This window comes from Falco punctatus (assembly GCF_963210335.1).
Source record: "Falco punctatus genome assembly, chromosome: 1".
In the NCBI taxonomy this organism is placed as follows: Eukaryota; Metazoa; Chordata; class Aves; order Falconiformes; family Falconidae; genus Falco; species Falco punctatus.
Window position 1 is genome coordinate 39115981 of NC_137580.1, and position 27094 is coordinate 39143074.

Consider the following 27094-nt stretch of genomic DNA (forward strand, 5'->3'; position numbering starts at 1 on the left):
AAAAAAAAAAAACCACACACACACATCACAAACCACCAAAATAAACACTGGTTTGTCTCCATCTATGTGAAAGGCACACCGAGTATTTTGGCCGTTCTGACAAATTTGATCCGATAATGGCTTTTGGATGGGTTATTCTTGGCCCCCTGCGTAGCAACATTGACTGAGCTCACCCTGGACGCTTTGCATGCAGCACCATCCTAAGTGACCTCCTCCACATGCCATGCATATTTTAGACATTAAGCTAGATAATAAAACCACATACCGGATATCAGCAAGTGTTAATAAGATGTAATTCATTGCTGGCAAGCCCCAAACTCAGTTCTTTAAAAAAAAAGATCAACAAAAACAAAACACACACGCAGGTTCACAGGGCCAAAGTCCAAAAGGAGTTCAAATGTGCAGAGCTACTTTCATCTATTCAAGCGCCATGTAATTAAGACCAATATTTGAACTGCAGCAAATTTCCCCAGAACCAAAAGTAATAAAATTCAGATCTAAAAAAAAAAAAAAAAAAACCACCACACTACACAAGAGTCAATGAGAGCTCATCATTCATACAGTGAGACTATAAGTTTCCTCTGTGCGCTGTGAGATCCCTCCAGTTCCTGTGTCCGGCTGACCCCGGGAACGTCTCACTTGACTTCACCTCACCACAGGCTTCCTCTCCGAGAGAGGGGCCGGCAAGCTTCCCGCATCCTTGACTGCTGGCCAGAAACGCAGCAAGGCCTCCAAGCGCTCTAAGACAGATCCTTCTGATTATCACAAAATGAAATTTTCAGCTCTTGTCATCATCGGCCTCAGATTTGTAATGTTACAAAAACATTATTTCCTTTCCCCATTGTATCAAGCCCTCTTCCATTCCCGCTGGTGAAATCAAACAATTTTAAAAGAATTTATATGATGCTAATTTAAACCGAATGTATTAAACTGCCAATCGCAGTTCCCCGACTCTCCCAGGCCTCCTGCCAGCTCCGCTCCGTTCCAGAGCGGCTATCAATCATGGCCAACAGACCGAGGAAAAAGCCCCAGCGATGCAAGAAGCGATACTGGTAATTCTGGCAGTGGAAACCCTGCCCTTCACTTTCGACAAAATGACGTGAAGTGACCCCGCACAACGGATGGCTCCGAAAGCTTCAGCTCCTCATCACTTCTCATTGGTGAAGCAGCTCATGATACTTTCTGCAGGAACAAACCTAACATGTTTTTCAAATTCCAACATCACTTCCAACTCAGCTTTTGCAACTGGAAGTGGCACATTGACCTTCCTCCCCAAGCCACTGTGCGGGAATAGTATGCCTTTACTGCTGCAGAGCCATCGAGACCAACCTCAGAGGTAACTCTGTTCCCATAAAGGGTGAAGGAAACCTTTTCTAGAGGCTCACCTTGCTCTTATACATCAGCAGAAAACTGGGATTTGGGGGAGACTGAAGATGTGTGCTTCACTATTATCTGTAGGCAAACTAAAAGCATCTCAAATGTCAGCCCTTTGGTGCATCTTGTTTTGATGCTGCCTTCCAACAGCCCAACTAACATCTACATGAAAGGAAAAAAAAAATATCTTTCCTACTTCTGTATTTTTCTGTTGGATACATTCAAGCAGACACGCTGGCAACATCAACAGGCAAAGAAAAAAACCCGTCATAACCCAAACCTCAATTTAGAAATCCTTATAGTCCAACATGGCTGGAACTTGAGCAGACAGTGGTGAACAATGAAGAACTTACGCAAGTGTGTAAGGTAGAAGAATACTGAAAGGAGAAGGCACAGAGCGTTTGTCTCTGGTCGAAGCAGGGACTGCATTGCTGGTGGAGAGGCTATCTGGAGCTAAAGAACAAATAACGAACTTAAGGGAAGCTCAAAACATTAGCAGCTGAAATAAACACAGAGACAAAAGGTGATGAGTAGAGAAAGAGTCTAACAAACTGAGAGGAAAAAGAAGTGAGAGTTGTTACGGGAAGAAGGAAAACACTCTTTGGAGGTTTCGTTCAGATGCATGGCTGCTTGCTGGCCCAGAGCTGGAGCTTAGATAATCCAGTATTGCAAAACCAAACACCAAACTCCACCAAAGGAGGATGAGAACAGGGTGAGTAAACACAGTTTTTACTCCCCAGGGCTTCTCCCAGCTTCCCACTGTTGTCAGATCAAGCACTTGAGCCCACAACAGTTGTTCAGTTAGCAATCCTTGGGGAACCTGGTAAAAGCACTTGGCCAGTTTGCCCTTGAAGACATGGAAAACTGCACAAGGAACTCCACAGGTCTATCACCCACAGAATGAAGAAGCAACCTTCACCCAGGCCTCTTTTAAAGCATGGCCCATGCTGGTTTCGATTTGCTGTGCCTGTTTTTTGTACCTGGGTAGGGCAGGAGCAGCCAGTTCCCACCGACCCCCCCCCCCAATTCCTCCCCTGATTATGCAGCTGGCAAGTATCACAAGGAGGGGGAAGGCTCAGAAGTGGTGAGCAACACACCTGAGTACCCATGGCAGAAAAATAAGACACCAGTATGGGCTACTGCAGCATTTTTAGCTTTGCTCTAAAAATACAGATTTCTTTAGAGCAAAAGATGGAGAATGAGCGGAGCTCCAGACAGGGCATGAGCTCTACAATTGGTAAATATCCTTAAGAGAATATAAAGAAGTTATCGATTTACTTAAAGTAGCATATTTGCTGCATTAATTAGGCACCAAAAGACAAATAAAACTCCTACTCTCTTCCAGCCACAGGAAACAAGAAGGAATTATTTAAAAATGTATGGCTGCCATAATACAAAAAAAGAGTATTGTTTGTAAACAATTACTGTTCTAGAAACTGCTCTATCAGGTAAATTCACAGTAACAACTGCAACCATCCCAGACATTGCCACCATGCACACCTGCCTCCCCAAGAGGACGTCCAGGTCACAACATGTTTTCTGCAGGTTCAGAAAGCCTAGTTTGATTCAGTGCAACAACTAACAAAGAAGCCATCTGAACTCTCATATGCAGAATGGCATCTCTCCATAGCTCTGTTATACAATACAAAGCTTAGTTTGTTTTTCCAAAATACCAGAAAGAAGCTGAGAAGACAGTAAGGCAGCAGATATACTGGAAATTAATTAATAGAAATTCTAATTACTAGAAATCCTCAAGCTAGACCATTTTACAGAAAGGATGGTGTTTATAAGGCAGAAAATTGAACTCATCTCTACCTATAAACACAACAGCATGATCTTGTGAAAAATTGTAGCAAGAATCCTTCCCACAAATCAACAAGCCAAACACATCAATCACTATCAGAGGAAGTAGTTTACTGCTCGTGAGGGGTAAACATTTCACTACCAGTGGATTTAAATTTCATCAAAGTAGCAAAGTTCTTTTTAAGAGCCACTGTGAGCAATGCTCCCCAGCTGTGGTAAGAACTGTACTGAAATTCAAACCTAGAATATTAAAAACAAGAGGGGGCAAAGGCAATTCTATTTTAATAAGTGAACAAGGATGTTCAGCTCATCAGGTTCATCTTTTACAGACATCAATTCCTAGGCAAATGCGAGTAAATCACAGTGAAAGTTTGTGATTACCCAGTTACCCAGTATTTGAAAAACTGTTTAAGACGCAAAAGAAGTTAACTTGCAATCAGTGCATGAACTGCTATTGCTTCACCCTGAACCTGGGAAATCAACACTGGTGTCTGCAGGCCTTCCAGTTTACACCAGGCATAGCAGCACAAATGCCTCTGTTCTGCTAAGTGGAAAATATGAGTTATACACCGCAACTGCACTTCCCAGGCTCTGGGCTACCAAGAGCCTATGGCAAAATACAGGTGGGAGAATATGACAACAAAAATGGACCACTGTTTTTCAACAGTATAAAAGTCAGAAGATAAAAAACTCTAGTAGCAACCACAGAATGAAGAATCATTGCTTCTCCTGGTGACAGAATTACTTCTATATGTAAAACTAAATTTACTGCCCTGGGACTAGAAAAGCAGAACTTTGTTTTAACATGACCATGAATCACCCTCCGCTTTCCAGAAAACCTCCAACCCGCGTGCACACACAGAAGTCCTACCTGTTTCATTGCTGTCTCTCCAATCTTGTCGGAGTGCTTACGGATACTCTCCAGGAAATCCTTGAGGTCTGACATGGAAACTTCTTTGATCTCTTCCCGCAGCTTTGGAATATTATCCACCATGATCTTGCAGAAGCGGTAGTGGCTCACTTGGGGCAGGTACGTGTGCTCAAGGTGCTCCAGGGTCTTCAGCGCAGGGTAGTGTCTGGGGAAAGCAAGGCAGGCAGATGCAAAAAGAAGAATGGCTATTTCCATCCCACTTCCTCTCCAAAATGTGTGTTAAATGTAAATTATTCAATATATCTGAGAATCTCAGCTCTCTTCAAAGGAACACAGAGCTTAACAGCCAGGTAACCACAAAACATCGTTCTCCTCTTGAAGCAGAGGAACACAAATGCAGTAGCAGCTCCTTACTCAGAGCTCTGATGTGCAGACAAGGATCAGCTGGGTCACAAGTGATCAGGATCAGCTGAGCCCAGTAGCAGCTCTCACCCACAGTAAAGCCTGTTTTAGGCACTATATCACAAAAGAAGGAAAAGTTGGCAACCGCATGTAGTATTGTTAGGTTAACCAAGGAGAAAGCTCAGCCCCACATGCAAGGAGAAGCAGAGAGGCACGATGGCTCATGGGCATGGGGGAACCCCAGGAAGACCCTGCACTGGTCTTGCCAGGAGAGCCATCAGCCCCACAGATGTAGGTGACACCCATCAAAGTCAGCAGGTATTCCCAGCTCCTCAGACCAAGGCATCCATGTCAGGTATGAGGCATATTATGGGATGCAGGGGAAGAGCATTTTGGCATCGCACCTCTAACCCTTTCCCTGGGTGAAGGACTCCATTCTGGGTGCACATCACCTTCATCCTGACCAGCCAGACAAGGGAACGGGATGAGGCTGTTGATGCTTGGGAGTGCTGAGCGTTCCTGCCTGTTGATCTGTACAGCCAGCTAAGTGTACACAAGCCTGCATGTTGAACCAGGTGTTGTGTGGGTGCCAGCTGGGAGCACACACTCAGCCTCACTCCTGCCTGGACCTGGGGCACAAGGCTGCAGCAGATTTCTCTCTGTGGGGCTGCCAGATTTGGCAACCTCTAACAGTGAGGCGCCGTAAGACAGAACGTGGAGATGTAAGTATACTGTAATACACCATAGACTGATAAACTAGTGTCTAACACACATTAATTTCCAATATATCTACTACTAGCACAGACACTTGTTACTGTGTTGTAAAGATCTTGGACATGAGAGTTCAGCTTTCCTTCCCTGTGCGTACCAGGAGTCTGATCCCACCTTCCTCCCAGCTGTTCTAATGCTACTAAGCACCATTAAAAACACTTCCTACCCAAAGCGCATTTTATTTCAGTAGAGGTAAAAACAGTCTGGATACAAACCTGAGATTATGGGTCCAATGAATCCATTTTTTAGAAACACCCTGCGTCTCCAGCAACTACTGTTGTACCACTGGGATATGAAACCTTTTCAATGTTGAAAATTATTTCCCCACTCTAAAAGCAATATACATTATATATACATATATGCAAAAATCCCAATGTTTATTCCCCTATGCACAACGCATGCCTCTGTATTTTTGGTCATGCCTAACGGACTTAAAATTTATCCTACCTTTCTGGATAAAAGCAATCTTCATAGCCTCACAGAAGATGTTAAATGGGAAAGTAGCCTAAGCAAATCATTTTTCTCAAACACCCTCCCTCCCTTCTTTTCCCTTTGGGAAGTGGGAGTCCATAGCATTTGCCTGTTCACTGGAGTATGGGAACCCTCCTGAATGGTGACGTAAAATGTGAAACTGTCCTCCTCCTGGTCTGACCACAGATCTGGTCAAAGGTTAAAATAAAAAAAATTATGAGGGAACCATCTAGGAAGCATTAGCAGAGTCTATAAAAAAATATTTAAGACTAACACTAGGTCACAGTCACCTCTAGGGTGAATAGACTTCAGCTGACTACACCCATGGTTAATCTCTGCCACAAGCACCTGCCACTTCCACCGTGAATTTTTGGGGGAGAAAAAGTGTTTAGTCATAAGAAACATATTAGCACCACTGAAAAAAAAAAAAAAAAAAAACCTGACACTTTCATCCCCATTCAAAACAATCCTTGCCTGAACTCCAAGTAGGTCCACAAGGGAGTTATTTTAACCAGAAGTGGCCTGTCCTGTTCCCAACACCAGAAGTCAAACTGATTAACCCCATAACCTGTCCAGTGTTTACACTACAGTAAGGTATGAAAAACTATTTGCAATAAAATGCAAACCTCTCTGGAGAGAAACTTCAGACTGCACAGAAAGCCAGAAATTAAACCAGAGGAATAAACACACGCTGGGAGGGTTGTTGTATTTTAGGCCATTGTTTGTTGCACTAGAAGCAGTTAAAAGGTGGCCAGGGGGGACAGTGCAGTCACTGATGGGGTCTGCGGCTGCCTGCCAAAAACAGAGTCCAAAACACATGGGGGCAGAGGAAAGGTCAACACTGCTCTTGTGTGAGACTGGCAATTCCTGCGGCCAAAGTACTGCTGCCTCAGCCCAGACTGCATCCCTTACGTTAATGATAAATGCATTTTGATAAAACAGAGTCAGAGCCTGAATTTTATTTTTTTCTCTCTCTCTTCTCTGGAAATACCCAGGCCTTGCTCAGTGGGCACAGCTCTGCGGAGGCTTCTCAACTACATGCAGGATGAAGCATTCTCATTGCTTACTGCTTGGGAACTGTATGGATATGGCAAGTGACCCAGGGGTAAAAAAAAATAAAAAGACTGATCCTTCCAGAGCCCTGCAGAACCAGGAGGAACCTCTACAGGCAGAACTATTTTCTTTCTCATCACTTTCCAACAAGAAGCGACATGTCTCAGCCACTGCAGCAAAGATCTTTCTCTGTCCCTTCCTTAAATTCTGGACAATGTTTCTCTCCATCTCTTCTCTCTGCTGACAAAGGTCAACCCTCTGAGTTCAAACCATGCTTTGTTCCCCATCTCCAGCTCCAGTTAACAGCCACAGATTCTGCATTCGGCAAACACCTACATTTGGTTTATACACATCACGCAGCAAACAGCACATAACTCATTTTTTCTACCTTGGGAGAGTTGAGTTTATTCGCCTCGAATGCAAAGCCTATTACTCCTCTGAGACCATGTACCCAAAACCCAAGACTCATGCTAGTAACCAACCCCCTTGCTGGCTATCATGAAATGATATATAAGTGAGACCGGGTGCAGATACAAAAATATTTAATATGTTGTGCTGTGTTTGGTGAATGAAGCCATCAAATCCGGACAAAGAAAGAAGGAAAAAAAGAAAGCCAAGGGTTCAGATTTTCCTTAAATGTGGCTTTCAACTTCTATTTGTTTCAGAATGAACTAATTCAAAGGCGGGGGGGGCGGGGGAAGATGAAATTCTTAGAAGCAGACGCTGGAAACACTATCCAGAGCAAGGGAATCAAGCAGCATGTGGATTCCCTTCAAAAGTTCACAATGCTGTGATCAGCTCCAGCTCTCCACCCCACATCTGTCAACGGATAAGCCCCTTGCTGTTCCTGTAAACAGACTAAAAACAGTTGGACAAACTGTACACTGCCCTATTCTATACCGAGCCATCCCAAGAAAGAGAGCGAGCGCTTTGTGAACAGCTAAATAAGCTCCCTACAACTCCTCCAGCCAGCCCAACTTTCAGCAGTAACGCTTATCTGTTTACCCACAGCTCCTGGGTCCAAGGACCACAGAGATCAGCAGAGGCAGGAGGGGAAGTGTAAAAATACGCCCATCCAATTAGTTATCGCCTTGTTTGAAACATCTGGTTTCTTCTGTATTGTTTCTATGATGGATGGCAGGCACAAAACCAGGCATCCGATCTGACTGCTCTCCCTGCGTGGCATTCAGCTGGAACCTGCCACGTTTTCAGCTGACCTTCTAGCAGCTGCTTTTTGCCCAGTTTGCCACCCCCAGGGCTACAACGCGCCTCCAAAGTCCCATGCTGTTTAAACAAACTGTCCCCCAGGATCCTAGCCATGCAAATATCCCGGATCGTCATTCAATCATTCAGCATAGCAACAGAAGCAGGGTGGGAAAAATCCTAGATTTATAGCTCATGATTTCTGAGCCACAAAGTCCTTGTAGTTCAGCTCACTCTTCTGAGCAACTATTTCTACCACAAAATAAGCCATATGCCTTCTCACCAACTTCTACCATCCTGCACATTTCTTAAATGTTTGGCGTCCATTTGTGTTCATCAGATTCTCTCAGATTGCATCAGGTTTTGTATTATGACATTCATAGAATGAAATTTAGTTCGTAACACATAAGTACCAAGTCATGCATCAATTGCATGCATTGCAACAGCGAGCTTCCTCGAAAAGAAAAAGGTTTTTAATTAAGGTGAACATTCACTAACACAAAACAAAATTAAAGCCTGCTGCAATCCCAGTTTTAGGCTGTACCACAGGAGACTGAGCAAGACTGTGAAGATACCAGCCAGAAATCAGGCAAGTTAACTTGGAAAGACTGATTTTTGAAGTCTTGAGTTTTCAGAATGTCTTTAATTTATCCAGCACCAAATGGGTGCTTTTCAACTCTTCCAATGCAAACACCAGTCTATACGAAATTTACCTTTTAGATTTCATTTGCTCTCGCAGTTTGCTGTACATCTCCAGGACTGGAAAGAGAAGGAAAACACACAAGCATTGAGACACAAGCACAAAAGCTAAGAGACCTGAATTAAAATAAACAGCTATACAAATAAAAAGTAATTTCAGATTCCTCACCAGGAAGACACAGTGTTAGCTTATCAACCGTCGCTGAAATATTTCTCTGTTGTAATCGGCATTGCTTCAGCTCTTCCATTGCTATTATCAGCTTTGGAAAGGAAAAAAAAAAAAAAAAAAAAAGAAAAAGGTTCACCAAGAGGAGTAAAGACAGAGCAGAGAGGATACAAACTGCTTTGCACTTGTCACAACCATCCAAACTGTAGGTGGACAACGAAGCCTACTCCAATAACTGCAGAGCTCACCAAGCACTGCAGAGCATTGCTGAAATAAGGAGGACAGGCAGCTTTGAGTTGTTTAATCGAGTAGCAGAAGCATTCCCTTAATTTCAAGTAAGCAAGCAGCAAAACCAAAGCCATCAAAATACCAGCCTTGTAGCACGTCCTGTGAATTCCAAAAATGACTTCCCCTTCCCATTTTATTCATCTCTTCCCTACTCCCTCTCCAAGCTTCTCTTTCTAGTTCTTCTCAAAGACAGGATGTGGCCGCTTGTTCCCAGGGGGATTCTTACCATCACAAGCTAACAAGGATTTTTAAATGCTCAGTCGCCAACAGAAAAACCTGTGCGTCTGAACAAGGGCAAAACAAGAATCAGCCATTGCATACAAAAGAAAACTCTTTGGTTTCTTTTTTCAAAGGGGCAGGTCATAGACTTTTTCTCTAGAGCACCAACTTATCTCCACAGTACAAGACTGAGATTGCAAAGTCCTTTTGAAATCCCAGGCTTTTCTACTCTTGTAGGCAAATCCTCCGGTCAAGGTAACACAGAGTTATGTTTATTTGATTCAGGAGAGAAGCTGCATCACCTCTTCCCAAAAGGGCATTTTTAATCTTTAATCTTTATCAGAATAATTGGTCCGATGCAGCTCAACGTGGGGATTTTCTCATTTGTTTTTCCAAATGAAATGCAGTTGACTGAAACAGCAATGCCTATGTGTACCCCCAGCAAAATGAAGTCTGGGAGGGCAGTTAAGAAAGAAAACAAAAGCTGCAAAGAGTAGACACATCAAACATGAGGAGAGTGATCCAATTGATCAGGAGCAAAGACAAAAGAGGGGAGAAGGACCATCCCTGGGAGTTCTCAGACATCTGCATCTTGGGCACTTGAAAACCTTCAAGCATCAGTGCCTTCAGCTCTGAAGTCCCCCCAAGTCTGTTAATGTTCCTTGATGATTAAGAGGAAGAAGAGTGAATGTCATTAGAGGCACATCGCATCCAGGACATACTAATCACTATCTTTGCTCCATGCCTTGATGCCTCTATTCATGCAGCTCAAAAACCACCCTGACTTTAACTGCTGCTGTACTGCACTGTGAAGCAGAAGCCAGACTCTCCAGCTCATATTCATAGAATCACTGCATGGTTTGGGTTGGAAGGGACATCTAGTCAAAGGTCATCTAGTTCCAACCCCCTGCCATAGAAAGGTGTCCCTGCCACCAGCCCAGGTTGCTCCAAGCTCTGTCCAGCCTGGCCTCGGACATTGCCAGGGATGGGGCATCCACAGGCTTCTCTGGGCAACCTAGTCCAGTGCCTCACCAAACCCATCCTAAAACATGTCCAGTCTAAACCTTGCCCTCTTCCAGTTTAAAACCGTTGCCCCTTATCCTGTCACTATAGGCCCTGGTATAAAGTCTCTCTCCATCTTTCTTACGAGCCCACTTTTAAGCATTGAAAGGCTGCAACAAGGTCTCCCCGCAGCCTCCCCTTCTCCAGGCTGAACCCCCCCAACTCTCCCAGCCTGTCCCCACAGCAGAGCTGTTCCAGCTTCTGACCATCCCTGTAGTCCCCTCTGACCCCGCTCCAACAGCTCCACATCTCTCCTGTGCTGAGGACCCCCCAGCTGGATGAAGTATTCCAGGTAAGGTCTCACCAGAGCGGAGCAGAGAGGCAGAATCGCCCGCCTCAGCCTGCTGGCCTACAGGTGAAGCAGTAGTGTCATGAATGATCCAAATGACACCATTTAGGGCTGCAGGAGCAAGCCCACAACCTGATTATTGTTTCAAGTCCCTCCTGCTTCCTAGGCTTTGCCTCTCACTAGCTTTCAATCCGCAAGCGGTACAAAAGAAAAATCACTTCCCAACGCAACTCATCTTTCATGCAGAAAAGCAAAATACAGGAAAGGGAATCAGTGCTCGCTTTAATACCAATGCCGTATACATTAGCAGTTAATGCTGAGCAGTTATCAACGCTCAGTGTAATTTCCCACAAGCACAGCCGAATAGTGGAAACTCAAAAAACCAGACAGAATGAATGAATGTATCACTCACTTCTTTTCCCTCATTCTGCAGCTTTCGGTTGGTGTCCGTCACTTGATTCTGCGGGGATAATGGGGAAAAAAGACAAAGCACATCTACGTGTAAATCAGGACAATGTTTTTCACAAATAAGAAACTGTACATAAACACCATCGCTTTTCACACAATCTTCTCTTGCATGGCATAAAACTGTTTAATAGCCCATTTAATAGTTATCGCCATTCTGGCACATGGGACGCCAACAGCCACACAGCAAATACCAAGGGTTTTCTTCCCTGCTAGCAGAGAAAAGAAAAAGGCAACAAGAGTTAATGCTGTTGCATGGCAGCCTCAAAATCCTGCAGTCTTAATGGATCAGATTTTGTAGCTGACACTCACATGTGTTCTCATCTTAAAAGCTATTTTACCTGAGTGGTAGAGGAATTAGATTTCCCCTCCTCAACATCAAACAGATTACAAATAGGTTTTAACTCCTTAATATCATGGCAAGAAAAGAACTCTTCAATGTGGGCTTTACCTATACAGTTCAAATACTTTCTTTTAGATCTTCAGATGCATCTTGCACTGGACCCCTCCTCCTGCTGGTATAAAAATGTATTTTTATATACCTGGTATAAAAAAAGGTATGTATTTTCCTTACTAAACTGTCTTTCTGTATTATCCCATCAGGCTAGGCCCCACAGTTCAAAAATTTCCCATTTTGCAAACTGGTAGGTTCCCTGGACCAGCAAGATCACAGCAGTTCAGCCCTTTACAGCTCTAGTTGACTCAGTACAGACACACATGAGAACAAAGCTAATTTTTAGACTCGTCAGGCTAGAAAATAAGCAGCTTGCACATTATTTAGACAAGTAGAAGGATGACTTTGGGAATTCTCCTGAATGCTCATTCAAGTTCAAACAGGAGAAGGTTTGTAAATCAAGAGATACCATTTTCTACAGACCAGCTGGGATAGCCGAAACAAACTTTGAAGTAAACATGCCCAGCTTCAGGTCTTCAGCAGAAGCAGCCATTTATAAAGGTGAATGCCAGCAAAGAACTACTCTGAGTTCAGGTGCCTCATATCAGTCTGAGACTAACGTGCCATAAAACCACGTGGTTTTTCCCCATAGACTACCCTTTTCACTGCTACTGAAGTTGTAAATATTCATCTCCAGGCTTGTCTCTAAGATGTCTCAGAGCTTTCTAGTTTTACTCAGGCTCATTGTACAGTGGAAGCTGCTGCTGGATTTCAGCCGGCATAGTCAAATTTTATGAACTAGTTTCTGCGTGTTTTCAGGAGTTTTGTTCATTGCGTAGGCAAAATCAGTAACAGAGCTTGGGCAACAGCATGAGCTGTGACATGGAGCTCTCAAAGTACATCCAGGAGCATAAGATCACACAAACAAACTCAAGACCTTTATTTCCCGATTCTTTTCAACAATTGCAAAAACAAGCTGAATTTTTCATGAATCTGCCACTACTGAAGGAATATCACTTGATGCTCTGCAATTACCCAACAGAATGTGGATGGTGCACAGAGCAGAGAAAATAGCAGAGCAAAGCGGGACAAGCTTCAAGGTGGATTCAGAAGGTAACAGCCACCTCTTTCTCTTTACAGCATGCCACAAGGCAACCAGTTCAGATAGGAGTGGAGCTTTGTATTAATAAATATAAAATTGGTTCAGGATCCAATTTGTTTCCTGCTGACTACTGAAAGAACCTGAGCAACAATCATTTCCCACACTGGTCCAAACTGCAACAGAACATCTCACACTGAAAGGTCTGTGTGGCTCAAATGAACAGAGTTATCCAGCCTCACAGGCTTCCTTTTGTTTTAACAATGGCCATGCTGGTTTTTAATCTTACTGTGATTGCAAGAAGGGGAGTCATCCCATGATCTCCCTGCACACAATTTCGCTACAGCATCTGCATCACATTGCTCCCTCTTCTGCAGTAGCTTCAGTGCTCCTGGCCGCTTGCCCTGTGCAAAAACTGCTCATTTCCTTTATGATGTATTGAGATTTTACAAGCAGGAGCATTGCATCTCTTCCAAAGATTATTTTATTTGCTTATATCCTGAAAATCCCACCAGGAAAAAGGAATCCATGTAGGGTAATTTAAAACTGCTCCTAAAATAATGCCAAGGCTATACTAGTCTCCTATTAAAATTACATATCAACGCCAGCTAAAGCAAAAAAGTAAGAGTATATTCTGCCCTTGCACACTATGAGTTTTCAGGGGGCAGGGAGTTGTGTTTTCTTTTATTCTTAAGGTCTACATCCATACACTGAAAAAAATAGATGACTATTTATATAGACTCTCTGTAGACACATTGAAGCTTTTCAGACGAGGAGATTTTATAATCTAAGACAGACGCACAGCAAGGGGGGACAGACAACAGGTGGGCACATGTGAAGAAAGAGACGATGGGATCACACAAGGGGCTTACGGGATGCTCAAGTCGTCAGTTCATTTATCTATATACAGAACATGTGGTATGGAGCAGGGCTTTGGTTTGGGGGTTTTTAAACATCACTCTGCTATCATTTAGAGAGTGTCAGCGTGATGAGAGAGAGGAGCAAAGGGCGCTGCAGAGGAATCCTGGGAATGGATCCGAAGGGCACCACCATGACCCCACACGGCTGTGCCGACTCCATCCCGCTGTCCAACACCCACCTACTACTGATTTCCAGCCTCCCTACGAAAGGGAGGGTGACTGTGGAGTGATCCTTCAAGTTGGCAACTCATGAACTTTCCAATCCGGAGGGTGCACCCAAGGACAGAGTTCATTACCCACCACCACAGCCGTTCTCCTCTCATTAACGCAACCCCATGGGAATCCACTGCACAGCTGTTGTGCTTTCAGGTCATCCCACATCGTGGGGCACCAAGATCCCCCGCTTGGTTTTGCGTGGGTGAAGGTGATCTTCCCTTCACACTAAGCCAGCTGCCTCAGTTTAATTAAATCTACCTTAATCTGACTGCACTAAGCAACAAACATTGCTTCCTTATTAATTTTCTCCCCCCGTCACACTCATAATTTCATAGATCTTATGACTTGTTGGCAGAGAGGGTTAGAATTGCAGATGTCTTTTCAGAGAAAAACCCTTTTATTAACTGCTCTTCGATAGTGGCAGGTGTGAAGAACTAAATTTGAGCAGAGATCATTAGCTACACAAAACAAGGCAACAAGTGATTCTACTGTAGCTCTTTGAAAATGGACCTGGTGATCACAGTCCATGAAACTGAGGAACAGCCAGTGCCGTGCTGTTACTAAGAAAGCAACCATCACACAAATGTGCATGAACATAATCCTACAATGTGCTTGAAATAACCCTTCTGCACCATTTCACTGGTGCCTGATTGCCTGTCCTAATGTAGAAACCATGCTTATCACCAAAACAGCCCCGAACACCATCAGCTGGAAGGACCTCCAAAGTAGGAAAGTAATAATGGTGATATGCCTAGAAAGCACAATGCTCTAGGATGGACTGGGGCTACCTATCTTACAGAGGACAAGACCAGAGAAGAACATTCCTCTAACCCAAAGACGACAGCTGCAAAACTAAGAGAAATAATCTCTCTTTTGTGTCTGACAGGCCAAACAGTAGTAGACCTAAAAAAGGCTTTTCAATCATGCCACTCAAGTTTCATAGAGAAGGAAGGACAGCAGTACCTGGGCGATGACTAACATTAGAGGATGTTACATAAAAATCCATCAGGTATGACACAGCTGAAGAAGAACTTGCTTAAGAGAAAAGACAGACTACGTGATTTCTTGAAGTTGTCACCAGCCCTGTGACTGTGATCCTTTCCCCTTCATGCCTCCAGTCAAGTTTTCCAAGTTGAAGCACGCTAATGTATAATCTATCTTTGCCCTTTTAAACTCCACTGGAATCTTTATAAGCTGTAACAGACTGGTACCTGGTTCTCGAGACCCAACAGCACCATGCATTTATAGGTTTGAGAACAGGTCAACATCAGGCTGCTCATTTCCTAATGAGGAAGAACGATTCTGCAGCACAAGATACAAAAACATTGAAGATGTGTAACAAAACAAAACAAACACCAACAACAACAAAACAACAATATTTTTCCTTGGAAAACATGTAAGAAATCAAAAGTAAAGAGAATTGTCATGGTGAAGCTATATAGTTTCAAAAAAAAAAAAAAAAAGACTAAGCAAACAGAAAAAAATTTCTGGTTTAAAAAACGTTATAGTTTAAATATCATCCAAAGGAAGGAGATGCCTTTTTAAAAATGTATCCTGTGTATTTTCAATTAACTTTACTTTTTTATCCATATAGAGATTACTAATCAGTGACACAGCACCTCTTGAAAACACCACAAAATATTGCCTAATGCAGAAATTCATTGCAGAGGAGATCCTCTGCTGATCAAGAAGATAAAGTTCCCAAATCAGTGCTAGTCCTTCACAGGGCACAAAAGCAGGTGAGAAGGTTCAGCAATCCAGCCCAGATTAGGTTTTAGTTCACTTGGGGCCACCTGAAACACAGCGTCACAGCACAGGGGGAAGAGGGCAGCTGTGTTACACATGAATTGGGGAAGACAATGCATCCAGCTCACATTTAGCATGTGCATTCTTAAAACAATGAACACCAATATTTCTGCAAGCATGATATTATACAAAACATCCCAAAGCTAAAAGCACACAAGTGAAGATACATCCTAGAGATGCAATAGGGAAGGCATTTATTTTGTTGCTGGTTGCACGTATGTTCAAAGACAAGCGCTATTGAGAAAAAGACCAAGATCAAATAGAGAATGAATAGCTGGAACAAAACACACTCTCACCACTCGACCCATGGATGATTCCCTGGGGAAGCCCTTACAAAGAGGGCTCAGTATTTCTCAAATAAGTTTCTGTGTATATTTTTCCCATGTGCCGTTTTATAGATCACATAGTAATGGAAATCAAGAGAGATCCTGAGGGTACAGAGATGGACTTCACAGTGTGCCACCAACAAAGTAGCTGTTTGTAGAATGGGAAACAGCAACAAGCCTTTGCAAACAAACAATGTGGAATTCTTGGCTAGAAACAATAGCTTTAAAAAAAAAAAAAATACTTCCATGGTATTTCCAATAGCCTCATCCTGCAATCAACTGCTGAATGAATCCTTGCCATGGAAATAATACGTATGTAGTAATATGGGTGCTTCCAGTGTCAGGACACCCCCCCAACAAAGTTGCTGCTGCAAGCATCCTTGTGGGATGGAGACCTGTGTGTGTAAAGCTAGACACCTGCGAGGAAATGCCAGACGTAGCTTCAAATGAATAAATAAACATATGAAAAGCAGCAGTCAGCACACTGAAGTTAGAATTCTTCCTTCTTTTCAAGAAAACTTGCTTTTCTGAGATTTTTTTGCCCCTTCCCCCCTTATTTATAACTTCATCTTTTCTAATGCACATTGAAGGGTCTTCCACACTCCTAGAGTCCCAGAAAGGTCCTTAAAAAGGTCAGACTCCCCTCTGCCAGAAAGACTTGTTGTGGTCTTTGGAGTCAGTCCATGCCTTTTTGGGTGCCACACAACTCGGCTCCAGTCACTAAGTGACTGCCCTGGGAGGCTGCTTTTGGTTTTCATGTCAAGGTCACACCTTGTTGCTGCAGCAAGGGATGGCATAGTGGTCTCCCCTGCCTCTGTTCTAACTTGTGTAGGAAAAGGAGGAAGGTTCTCTGGCCTCTGACACCAATTAACTCATTGCTGTGCTTTTTTCATACACCCCAAATTGTGAAATATTTGTATTTTAAGGTGCAGGAGCCAAACAAACCACAAGCCCACCCAGACCCTACATGCAGAAACACCTCTAGGTCCTTTCTTCTCCCTGGAAGCCTGCCTACTTTCCTTCCCACCACTTACCCACATTCTGATACTACAAATGGCTTTTTCCAGATACTACTAAACACAGTTTTTCCAAGACATGGGTAAATTCCATCTTTCTCTCATGTTTCTGCACAGCTTTAAAGGCCACAATACCTGGAAAGTCCATACCTGTAATCATTTTACTTTCTTCTTCCCCAGCTCTAACCATTTTGCCTTCTAGTTAAGCCAACCAAACCTGGAGATGCTACTGAAAAAAAGAATCAAGCTGTGTGTTTGTTTACTCAGTCTTTTAGTAGTTAGTGAAGTTAGCAGTTATTTTTCACTACTGTTCCTGCTTACACCTGAACACCTTACAATGCTCTGATGTTCATTTGCTTTTAAATATTAACATTCCACTTCCCAACACTGGGCAGACACCTCGTGACTGATCTGCTGATTTGCCTGACATAATGTTACCTGTAATGAGAATTCAGTGTTGGATGAGGCACTAGAGTAGATGCTGCTACAGCAGACTTACTTCTGACCATAGAGCTTATTCTTGCTTAAGAACATGGTATAAGGTATACCAGGAAAAACAGTTTTCCTAATGCAGAACAGGGTTAGCTTTAATCTTTCTTGTGTTTTTAATATACCACACTGTTCCAGTTTGCCCAAATAACTATCAAACTTCAAATGACTAACCTATTTGCTACAGGAAGAATGAAGATCTATACACACCTTTTTTTTATTTTTTAGCTAGAGGAGAGACACTCTAGACAAAAGGAGAAAACATGGCATTCACGCGGTTTCACAGAATCCCAGAGTGGCTGAGTTTGGGTCATCTGGTCCTAGCCCCCTGCTCAAGCAGGGCCACCTACAGCAAGTTGCCCAGGACGAGGTCTAGACAGCTTTCCCTTACCTTCAGCTTCTGAGCTTCTCCTCTAACTTTCAGCAGCTCTGTGATGGAGTCCACAAAGCCCTGGTAATGGAAGTTGCACATTTTCTCAATCTCACGATCATGGTTTCTGATTCGTGCTTCCAGTTTCTCCATGAAACGACCATGTTCTTCTCCATCATAGACAGACCTAAAAAGAAGATACCAACATTGGTCAAGATGCCAATACCTGTTACTCTCATTACTTACAAGAAATATCCAAAATACAAGCTTTAGAAAAAAACTCCTGTGATAAAGGGATAGTTCTGCTTTTAATGTGCATACCCCAGGCACCAAACTCAGGTTTGAAAGTCTTTCTGTTCCAGCCCTTCTTTTTCTTTTTTCCACTTGCCAAAGACCAGCCTGACGTTCCCTCAGACTGCAACACGGCCGACCCAGCGCTGAATGCTCTGAAACAAGCCCTTGTGCTCTTTGAGCTCAGCCACCCCTGATTACTATCTGCTATCATATGCTGTAATGCTGAGCACTCCTCTTGGACAATTTTCTGGATGTTCTTTGGGCTTCAAGGGTAAAAGCTACAACAGAAAAGCATCACCGCTACAGCTGCCAAAATCCATTTCCCTTACCACCCCCAATTTTGCCAGCATAGTTAGCCCTGGTACTGAAAGGCCTACACAGCTGAAGACTACTCAAACTGACAGGGACTATTTAATCCAAGACACAGCATACACTGTGCAAGCTGCAGGTAATGGGTGATCTTTGATACACTATTAAATTTAAGGGTGGAAGTTTAAAAAAAAAAATCTATCCTTCATATTTTCTTAAATTCCACCCAGCTGGAAAAAGCAGCTTGAATTGCCACGTTAAAATACTTTTTGTTCTGTCCACTACCAACGCACGCTGTCTGGTAATGATCATTATTTCCAACAGTTCTGTAAAGCAGCCTAGAAGGCGACACACATCTGCAGAAAGAGCCGCTGTGCAGAAGCAATAGATTATGACTGCAAAATAAGTGAATGTTATTCTAGAAGGCAGAGGGATTGTGTCACACCCTGATATGGTATAGGATTTTCAGGGTTTTTTTCCTTTGTGTTTTTAACAGTAAACATAGATATTTTTATCGGAGTGTGGAAATCCTACCCTTAGACCTGTCTTTGTAAAGTTTCAGTATTTTGAGAAGCAGTGCTAGCTCCTAAACCTGAATTCTCTCCCAGTCCAAAAAAATTAAGTGCACAATGAGCTTTGTGGGGTCTGAGCTTGTACTGCGTCAGAAAGTAAGGCTAAATTAATTATACACTGGACTCCATGCAGCAATTAGAGATAAAAGATGGGGAATGACAGAGCTGTAACAAGCTATAAAAATAAAAAGAATTAGTAATCACAGCAGTGACAACCAACAATTTAAAAAGAACCAGAACGTGATGAATCCAACTGGACAAATCAAATCTTTCTGGCTGCAGAAAGCGATGTGATCCTTCAGTGTAATCTGTGCTCACAAGTCAGTTTGGAGAATCCCATCTCTGCAATCCACAAAGGTCTCAAAGTAATACAAAAAATACCAAGACAAGACTGAAACACTGGAGGAAATCTACTTAATTACCATTCTTTAAAATCTGCCCTAGCAGTTTCATTTATACCGTTTCAGTAAGCCATTCTCAACAGCAAAACAAAAATGCGGAATCTGTATAAGCCTACCTAAAACTCAATGTAAAATAACACTGTCACCAAGAGTAGAAGTCTTCAAAAGTGATCATATTGTGAAAGAGACAGAACTTCCGCAAATTACAGGAATGTCACCACTAGTATGATGCTAGTGGTTTTTCCTTACAGCTTAGCAGAGTTTGACTGGTAAAATACCAAAGTTGGAGACCGAGTGCCATCTAGTGCCGCACAGCCCCTTTGCAGGGGCTCTCAAAACAGCAAGGCACCTCTGCTCCGACAAACCTAGCTTCAAGTTAGTAACTCACATACAATAAGCAAATAAAGCTAGACAAGTTGTGTTTTCGTTAAAGTATATTAAAGCATGAAGTAAAAAAAACCACAACGGTAGTTACAGGTGCCACATAAATGTGTTTACATTCAAAGGAAAATACCACCTGCATTTACAGAGGCATCTATCAATGGAAAGAAATAGAAATTACTCAAAATAAGTAACAAACTCTAGGCAAAGTTTCCTTTGGAGATGGCTAACCTACAACATAAAGGTCTGATGACTAAAACCCTTTAATGATTTTCTTTTTTTAGCCAAACTCTAGTGTAAAAAAAAAATAAAGTTGATGACAACCAGCAACAAAACCCCAGCATCTCAGGGATCAGCTCTAAGCTCATATTAAAAAAAAAAAAAAAAAAAAACCACCACACAAAACTTTTTCTTCCCTTTTGAGCTTTCCTGTTCATCCACAACTCTCCCCTCCAATGCAGAACCAGTATCCTTCACTCCCATCCTCCCTGTAAAACACTAGCAAACCAGCCCCAGACCAAACAGCAATGCACTTTGAGGTTGCAGGATGTCAACTCCAAGGTTACAGGATATCAACTTCTTGCTCTGTATCAAACATCATCATATAAGCAGACTACAGCGACTATGCAGTGACTTAGATCAAAATAAACAATGTAGGGACTCACAGTTTGATTGCAAGAACAAATCTCTCCCCACTGCAACCACATCAAAACACTCTCAAGTCCAAAACTCTACTATCATGATCTTTAGCTCCTGGCTCTGGTAGAGGTCCAGCTTCCTCAGCTGTTTCTTCAGCTGCCTGAGCTACAGCATCACTCTTGAAAATTCATCCTTGTGATCTTATACCCTTGACACACATGCACTGTTACCTAGCAACTGTCAGTTTCTCAAGACCAACTCTGGTTCTCACCTGATCCACTCAACCGAGCACCTTCATTACACATTTCTTTCTTTTCAGGATTACCACATCTGGGGCATTCGATTTCCCACAGGCTTACCAAACCTTTGGGACACTCACTGCCTTACTCTGGATCTACAGGTCTCTCCAGTCACTCCTCTCTATCTCATTTCTTCTGCACATGAACTCTGATCCTAGTAACATCCCTCCTGGTTCAAAGACTAACTACAGTCTGACCGGGATCCTTACTTAACTGTCTTGAAGTGAGAAGTGACTAGTAATTCAGAAGACATTAGAAGGTGATGCACAAAAAAATTTCTAGAAAGAAAAAAAAAAATCTTACATGTGGATTTATACCCACTAATAATCACAACAGTACACAATGCGAAAAAAAAGTAAGGAAAACAAAAATAAGAATCGGTTTGGGCTGTTCATTCTCTCAGTTGTAAACAACAAAGCACTGTAACAGTGCTATAGAAAATTACCCTTGAGGCTGCTTTTTTTTTTCTTTGCTACAAAAAACTGCTGGTCAGATAGCTTTAGTAATAAGCCTCCCTCACAAAAAGCCTTTTGATTAAAAAAGTCTGAGAAAGAGCAGTTGCCCCACATGCACTTATCTTATAACTCTGGAGCAGGCTGTAATTCTCAAATTGAAGACTATGCTCAGTGACAGATCTGTCTGGTTTACATTTTTTAAGTACACTCACTAAACAAAACCACTTAAGATGACTTTTAAAAATTCTTGGATTGTATCATTAAGTTTCACAATTTCTACACTCATTAAAAATCCACTTCATTTGTTTCCAAAAGGTCAACTGGAAAAATCTTTCCAGGAAAGCCATAACAGGCAAATGCATCAGGAATTTGCATCTCTAGCCTTGCATTATTGCAAAGTTTATTTCCCAAAATAGGGGCAACCGAACCTGGCCCACACCAAGTGGCCAGATCATTAACAGTGTGGATGCCAGAGACATGGATTTGTGGCACAGCTGGATGCTCTGGTGTCTTCTCCATTTGCCAAGCAGCAGAAAGCAAGTGTCAGCTCACAAAGAAGCACGACACGTTGACAGTGAACATTTCACACATTCACTCTCCCCCCCGGCACCCCAGAGCCTCGGTTGACTCTGGCTGTACTCAACCCCCACATTGCACTGAATACTCTACTGCATTCTCAGTAACTTCATCATTCACAAAAGCAAAAACTAGGGAAAGAGCAGAGGTTTGGGGAATACAGCACAAGAGAAGGGTAAAAGAGACAACAAGCTCAGCTACAAATCTGTACAAATGTACAAATACAGAACATGGTCAAGGCATCTTGGGTCCTGCCACCAAGCACCAATACAATGTACATTCTCTCCAGCTGTGCTTTGGACACCATCTAGCTGTTCTCAGGCTGGCAGGTCCTATTACCAGCCACCACACACACTGAAAAAATGCCACAAGACCTTAAAGTTATTGCACATGTATAAATTAATGCTAGAAAATATTTAGGAACTAGCTTTTCAGGTCCTTCCTACATCTCATGCTTAAGACGGCTTCAGGCAGCCACGGAGAAGGCCAAGCCATGAAGCTGACCCTGCAGCTTCATTCCCAATGACAGCTGCCTGCAGGACGGGGACTCAGAAGTAACCTAAATAAATTCAGCTGAAAGTACAGAGGAGGGAAATCTCTAGGGGCAAAATGAAAGAAATCTGGAACAATGCAAGGAGGACATTCTGGGGACAGAGGAACAGAAGTGACTAGCTTTTGTTTTCAATTAATAAGCGGAACAAATTCCTGAGTCTGTTGTGGACTTCAATTTTATTTTATTTTTTTTCCCTTTAAACTTCTGTAGTGGTTTTAATCCTTCAGAAACATTTTCTTCTCATTAAGCTACATAAAAGCATTAGCAGTTTTGTTTAATCTTAGTCTAACTTTCGTAATAAACAAATTAACTACTGAGCAATGCAAAAAAAAAATATTCAAGAGTGGTGCAACAGCTCCATGGAAAAAAGGTCAAAGAAAGTTTGCAAGACTATATGATACCTGTTTAATATCGAACTGTCACAGTTCACAGCTTCAAGTCTTCTGCTTCATGGAGTTCATTTGCGTACTGAGACAGCACCAGCAAGTTGTACCCCACTTGGAGCACTACACCTGGAATTATCTCTGTGGAAGCACAAGTGTAGATTTCGCTTTTTGTTTTCATTTTGCTAATTAAACAAAATCTAAGCCCACTCTGCTTTGTCCTATCACCCACATAAGTTTACAAATACAGAGAAAGAAGTAACTTTTTTTCCAAAAAGGAAAAAAAACTTCCAGAAAGGAAGAGCATAACATGTTTAATCATAAGTATTTTTTATTATTACAGTTCAAAGCGCATTTCCATGTGTACTTTTCCTACTTACACCCACATACCTTGCACACAAATTATTCCACCGCTGTATTTTCAGTTTACAACAGAAATCATTCCAATCACTGCAGAATTCAGCAAAATATCAGCAATAACCCATTATCACAGGGTCCCAGCGTAGAAAAAGTAATTTCTGAAGAGCACTGCTACATTTTATTATTTGGCAGAATGACCCTGGCTTCATAGGTGGGAACACCTACCTCGATTTCAGCAAGGTCCTGGCATGACCCTGGTGGGTATTCTCACAAGCACTCCAGAAGGAATGCTGCACAGCAAACTGCCATAAACCACATGCGTACGCTACTCAAAAACCATCCCAAAAACGATGTTACTTGTCAATGACTGGCCTCAACAAGAAGAAGCTTTTCAACAGGGCTTCCACATGCATTTGTTCTGGGCCTGGTTTTCTTCAGCGGTTTTTTTAGCAAATTGGAAAATATAATGCAAGCTGTACTTTCAAAATATGTTGGTAACACCATAGTGAAGGGAGTTGCAAGCCTTCTGGAAAGCGGCAGCCAAAGGCCTCGAGAAACTGGGAGCATTTCCAGAAGTTAAGAAGGGTGAAGGTCAATAAAGGCAAGCGCATGGTAGTGGTCCCAGCAAAGGTCAAAATCAGCAGCACAAGTACAACGGGATCAGAGCAGAGGCAGGAGAGACCACAAAGTCCACACAAGCCACCTGCCACTGCACTCTATTTATTAGCCCACGAAAAGCCAAAGGAATTGGGTTTCGATTTGAAGAGAAAGGGCTGGTGAGAACATAGGTAGCTCAGAGCCATGGAAGAAGTCCCCTGCTATGTTTAAGAGGGAGGAAGGTGAGGAGTTCTTGCAGGGCTGTTACAGTAAGAATGAGAGCAGACCAATTTGCAAAGAGCTAGGGCAGATTTTGTGATGAAACACAACTGAAGATAGTCAAAGCCCTGGAAGAAAGCATGCTGTGACACTGGAAACCCCCTTTATCAGTTTAAAAATAAGTTGAACAGACATTTGTTCAGGGATGGAGAAAGGATTCAATGCTGCCTCGGGGGGAACGGGCTGCAGGACCTCAGGCTCTCAGGCAGTCCTGACAATCTGGGATGGTAGAACAGGTCAGCAACAAATAAAATACCTTCCAGCCCTTTTTTTTTTTTTTTCTCCTCTTTTTTGTTTTTAATTTCTTGGGAGGTTTTAAAGCAGGCCAAACAATTAAGAAACTTACACACTGAACTGCCAGAGGTAGAAGTGGACTAGCACACAGACAGGAACATCAGCCCAACCTCACACCTTCCACGCATCCAACACGAGAGCATCTTTTCAGCATCACCAGAGAAATACACTGAACACTAAACTACTAACAGAATACAGCCAAGCAGATAGAGGAAAAGCCAAATTAAAACCTTATTTATCACGTACAGGCACCTGCCACAGCAGGAGCCTGGAAGCCACCAGTGCAAGCAACAGGCAGTACGCAGGTATAATATGAAAACAGAAGAAAAAGCATTGTGTGAAAGCAAAGTAGGGATATTATTAATATGCAAAATCCTTGACTTTTTGACAATATCTTTTGTATTACAACCTTTATTGGCACCGCACCATACGTGAGCTCTAGTCACACCTGAGCCCAGATGTTGCATCTGCAGCACAAGAGTTTCTACCAGTCCCAACATCAGTGTAGTGATGAAAAATTTAAAGACCAGAATACCAGGACAAGAGGCACAAACTACCCTACAAAGCCACTGCCACACTAAAAATTCTACCTGAACTACCAAATGTCAGAAAGGGTCAGCTTCTCTTCTGTATGTATCTACACATTGCAAGATGAAGAGGGGAAGAAGTGGCTCCAAAACTAGATACGAGGTACAAATACTTCTGGTGCAAATTATCCCCTTCTTAAAAACCTTTCAATACTCTCACCATGCAATGCAAAAGCTATGACATGAAGTTGAATACCACACACATTGCCCCATCTTTTTCAGAAAAATCACAAAAGATTGCAGTTTGGCCATGTCTCACTCCCCACTCCCAAAGCACTGCGAGACAGAGACCATCTCCATCACAAGGGTGACAGTTTTGGAAACAAGCCCTTTCTACTAGACACCGCTCTTCCCTTGCTGTGCTATTTACCCTATCAGCAGCACAAGAAAGAGGAGAAAATGAACACTTGACTGTGAAGAAAGGCACCCTCCCAAAGCATCCACAAATCAGATTACCGATAACACCCAGTATCATTTTTATTAACTTTACAGAATGTTTCAGCCATTACATCTATAAAAGTAGTTTAGATGACCACAGAAAAAGTTTAATGTCTATACTTGCTGTGTTACTGTCCAATAAAAGTTTTTCCCTACTAACAAAGTTCATTTTGTTGTCTTATGCATTGTTTAAACAAGTAGATATTTTTTTTTTGTGCATTCTTGGCTTTAAGTCTTGGACCCTCCTTTCTCTGTGAAGCAATGTTGTCATAACATCCAACAGAGGCACAACAAATCCTCAAGACATGCATAATATTAAAAGCACTGCATTCTAAAACCACACAAAGCACATTAAAATTGACAGCAGCATGATTGATAACTTCCATGCTCAAAGCGTACTGGCATCTTTGAAAGAGGACTCGGGCAGCAACACTAGCCAGCATGACACATGGGCTTACGCGCTGCTCATGCACAGTCTTTCAAGACCAAAGCAGCAGCTTCACCATCTCCATCACCTCCACAGCACACAACAAAACAGCATTTGGCACAGACATCCCTGCCTGGCAGCACATGGTGCTCAGAGTGCCAGCTTTCAGCTCCTTTCCTCTTGCAGAAGAGCATGGTTCATTATCAAGGTCAACTGAAGGTCTCACTCGCAGGCAAAAGTTGAACAAGATGGCACAATTCAGCTCTTTGCTGCCAATTCATTGTGTCAAGAAGTCCCTGGCTTTCAACAGCAGACAGATTTGTGCTTTGCACACAGCTTTGCCAGTGGAAAACAGCTTTCTGCCAGCTCCTACTTCAGTCCCACTAACAAGTCATGCCTCCCTGCCCAAGCCCTTAGACCCTCTCCCGCACTACCAGCACCCCAAAAAGACTGTGGCTACTTTTAAACATTTTTGTACTCTTGATCAATTAGATCAAGACAGGATTAAGAGTAATCAAGTGGCTCCGTAATGAAACTTGATGCAAAAGGCACTTCTGGCAGAGACAAGCATCTTGCTGACCCAAATCCTCTCATCAGCACAGACCCTGATAGAGGAGGCTCACTCTCATTTACAGTCTAATAATTGCTTTCTAAAACTCCCATGCAAGTCTCAGATTAGAAAACAAGTAGGCTTCAGTTGCCTAAATATAGATGCCTGGCACCCTTTGAGATACCTGCCTAGGGCCAACTGGGACCTACAAAGGACCAGTGTGTTGTTAAGACACAGCTGGAGGCCAGATAAGATGTATCACAGCATCGCCAGCAGCACTAGGTACATCTGCTTCTGTGGCTGAGTTGCTCCCTGCCTGGGTTAGCTCAGTTGGAGACACCCTTTCCTTCAGTTTGAGAGGACACGGGTCCCAAACCCACAGTTACACATGCCAAAAAGCAGAGAGGTTCTGTAGGAGACATGCTCAGAAATCAATTTGACTTGATGAACGTACGTGCAAGGGCTTCCCCAAATGATAAAACTGGGAACAGAAGAATACACTTACTGCATTTAACTCTGCTCTTGTAGTTTTCCATTATTTCATTTCTCCAGGTAGATACTCCACCACATCCCCAGGACCCATGCAGTCCAAATAAGACATAACAGTGATGCACATGATGATGAACTTTCAATTAAGCATCACAAAAGCTGCATCAGAAATGTATGTTACAGATTGTGTTTCAATTGAGGAGGGAAGTGAAGTGACTTTAAGGCAAACCAACAGGTCAGGACCAGTTCTAAAAACAGAACTCAGATGCAGAAGCTTGGAGTGTATGTGCTAGGGCTTGGGATCTCGATGTATGGCATGCATTTGCTACAAAAACCAGAGTTAGCTGAGCTAGACCCACTCAATGGGAGCAGCATTCTGGACTCCAACAAAACCAACTAAAAAAGGTCTGTAAAAGAGTTGCTAACCCTGCCTTAAGCT

General features: G+C 42.7%; 1 protein-coding gene across 4 annotated transcripts in view; it reads right to left on the reverse strand.

The window, feature by feature from the left end:
- EXOC6B (exocyst complex component 6B) overlaps positions 1-27094 on the reverse strand; it is a 311854-nt gene that overhangs the window by 241561 nt on the left and 43199 nt on the right. For all 4 annotated transcript variants that reach the window (XM_080379561.1, XM_080379560.1, XM_080379559.1 and 1 more), the window contains exons 2-6: positions 17794-17959; positions 11084-11131; positions 8817-8907; positions 8662-8707; positions 4049-4253 (exon numbers count right to left, since the gene is read on the reverse strand). In XM_080379561.1, coding sequence (XP_080235687.1) covers positions 4049-4253; positions 8662-8707; positions 8817-8907; positions 11084-11131; positions 17794-17959 — 556 coding nt within the window. The remainder of the gene's footprint in view (positions 1-4048; positions 4254-8661; positions 8708-8816; positions 8908-11083; positions 11132-17793; positions 17960-27094) is intronic.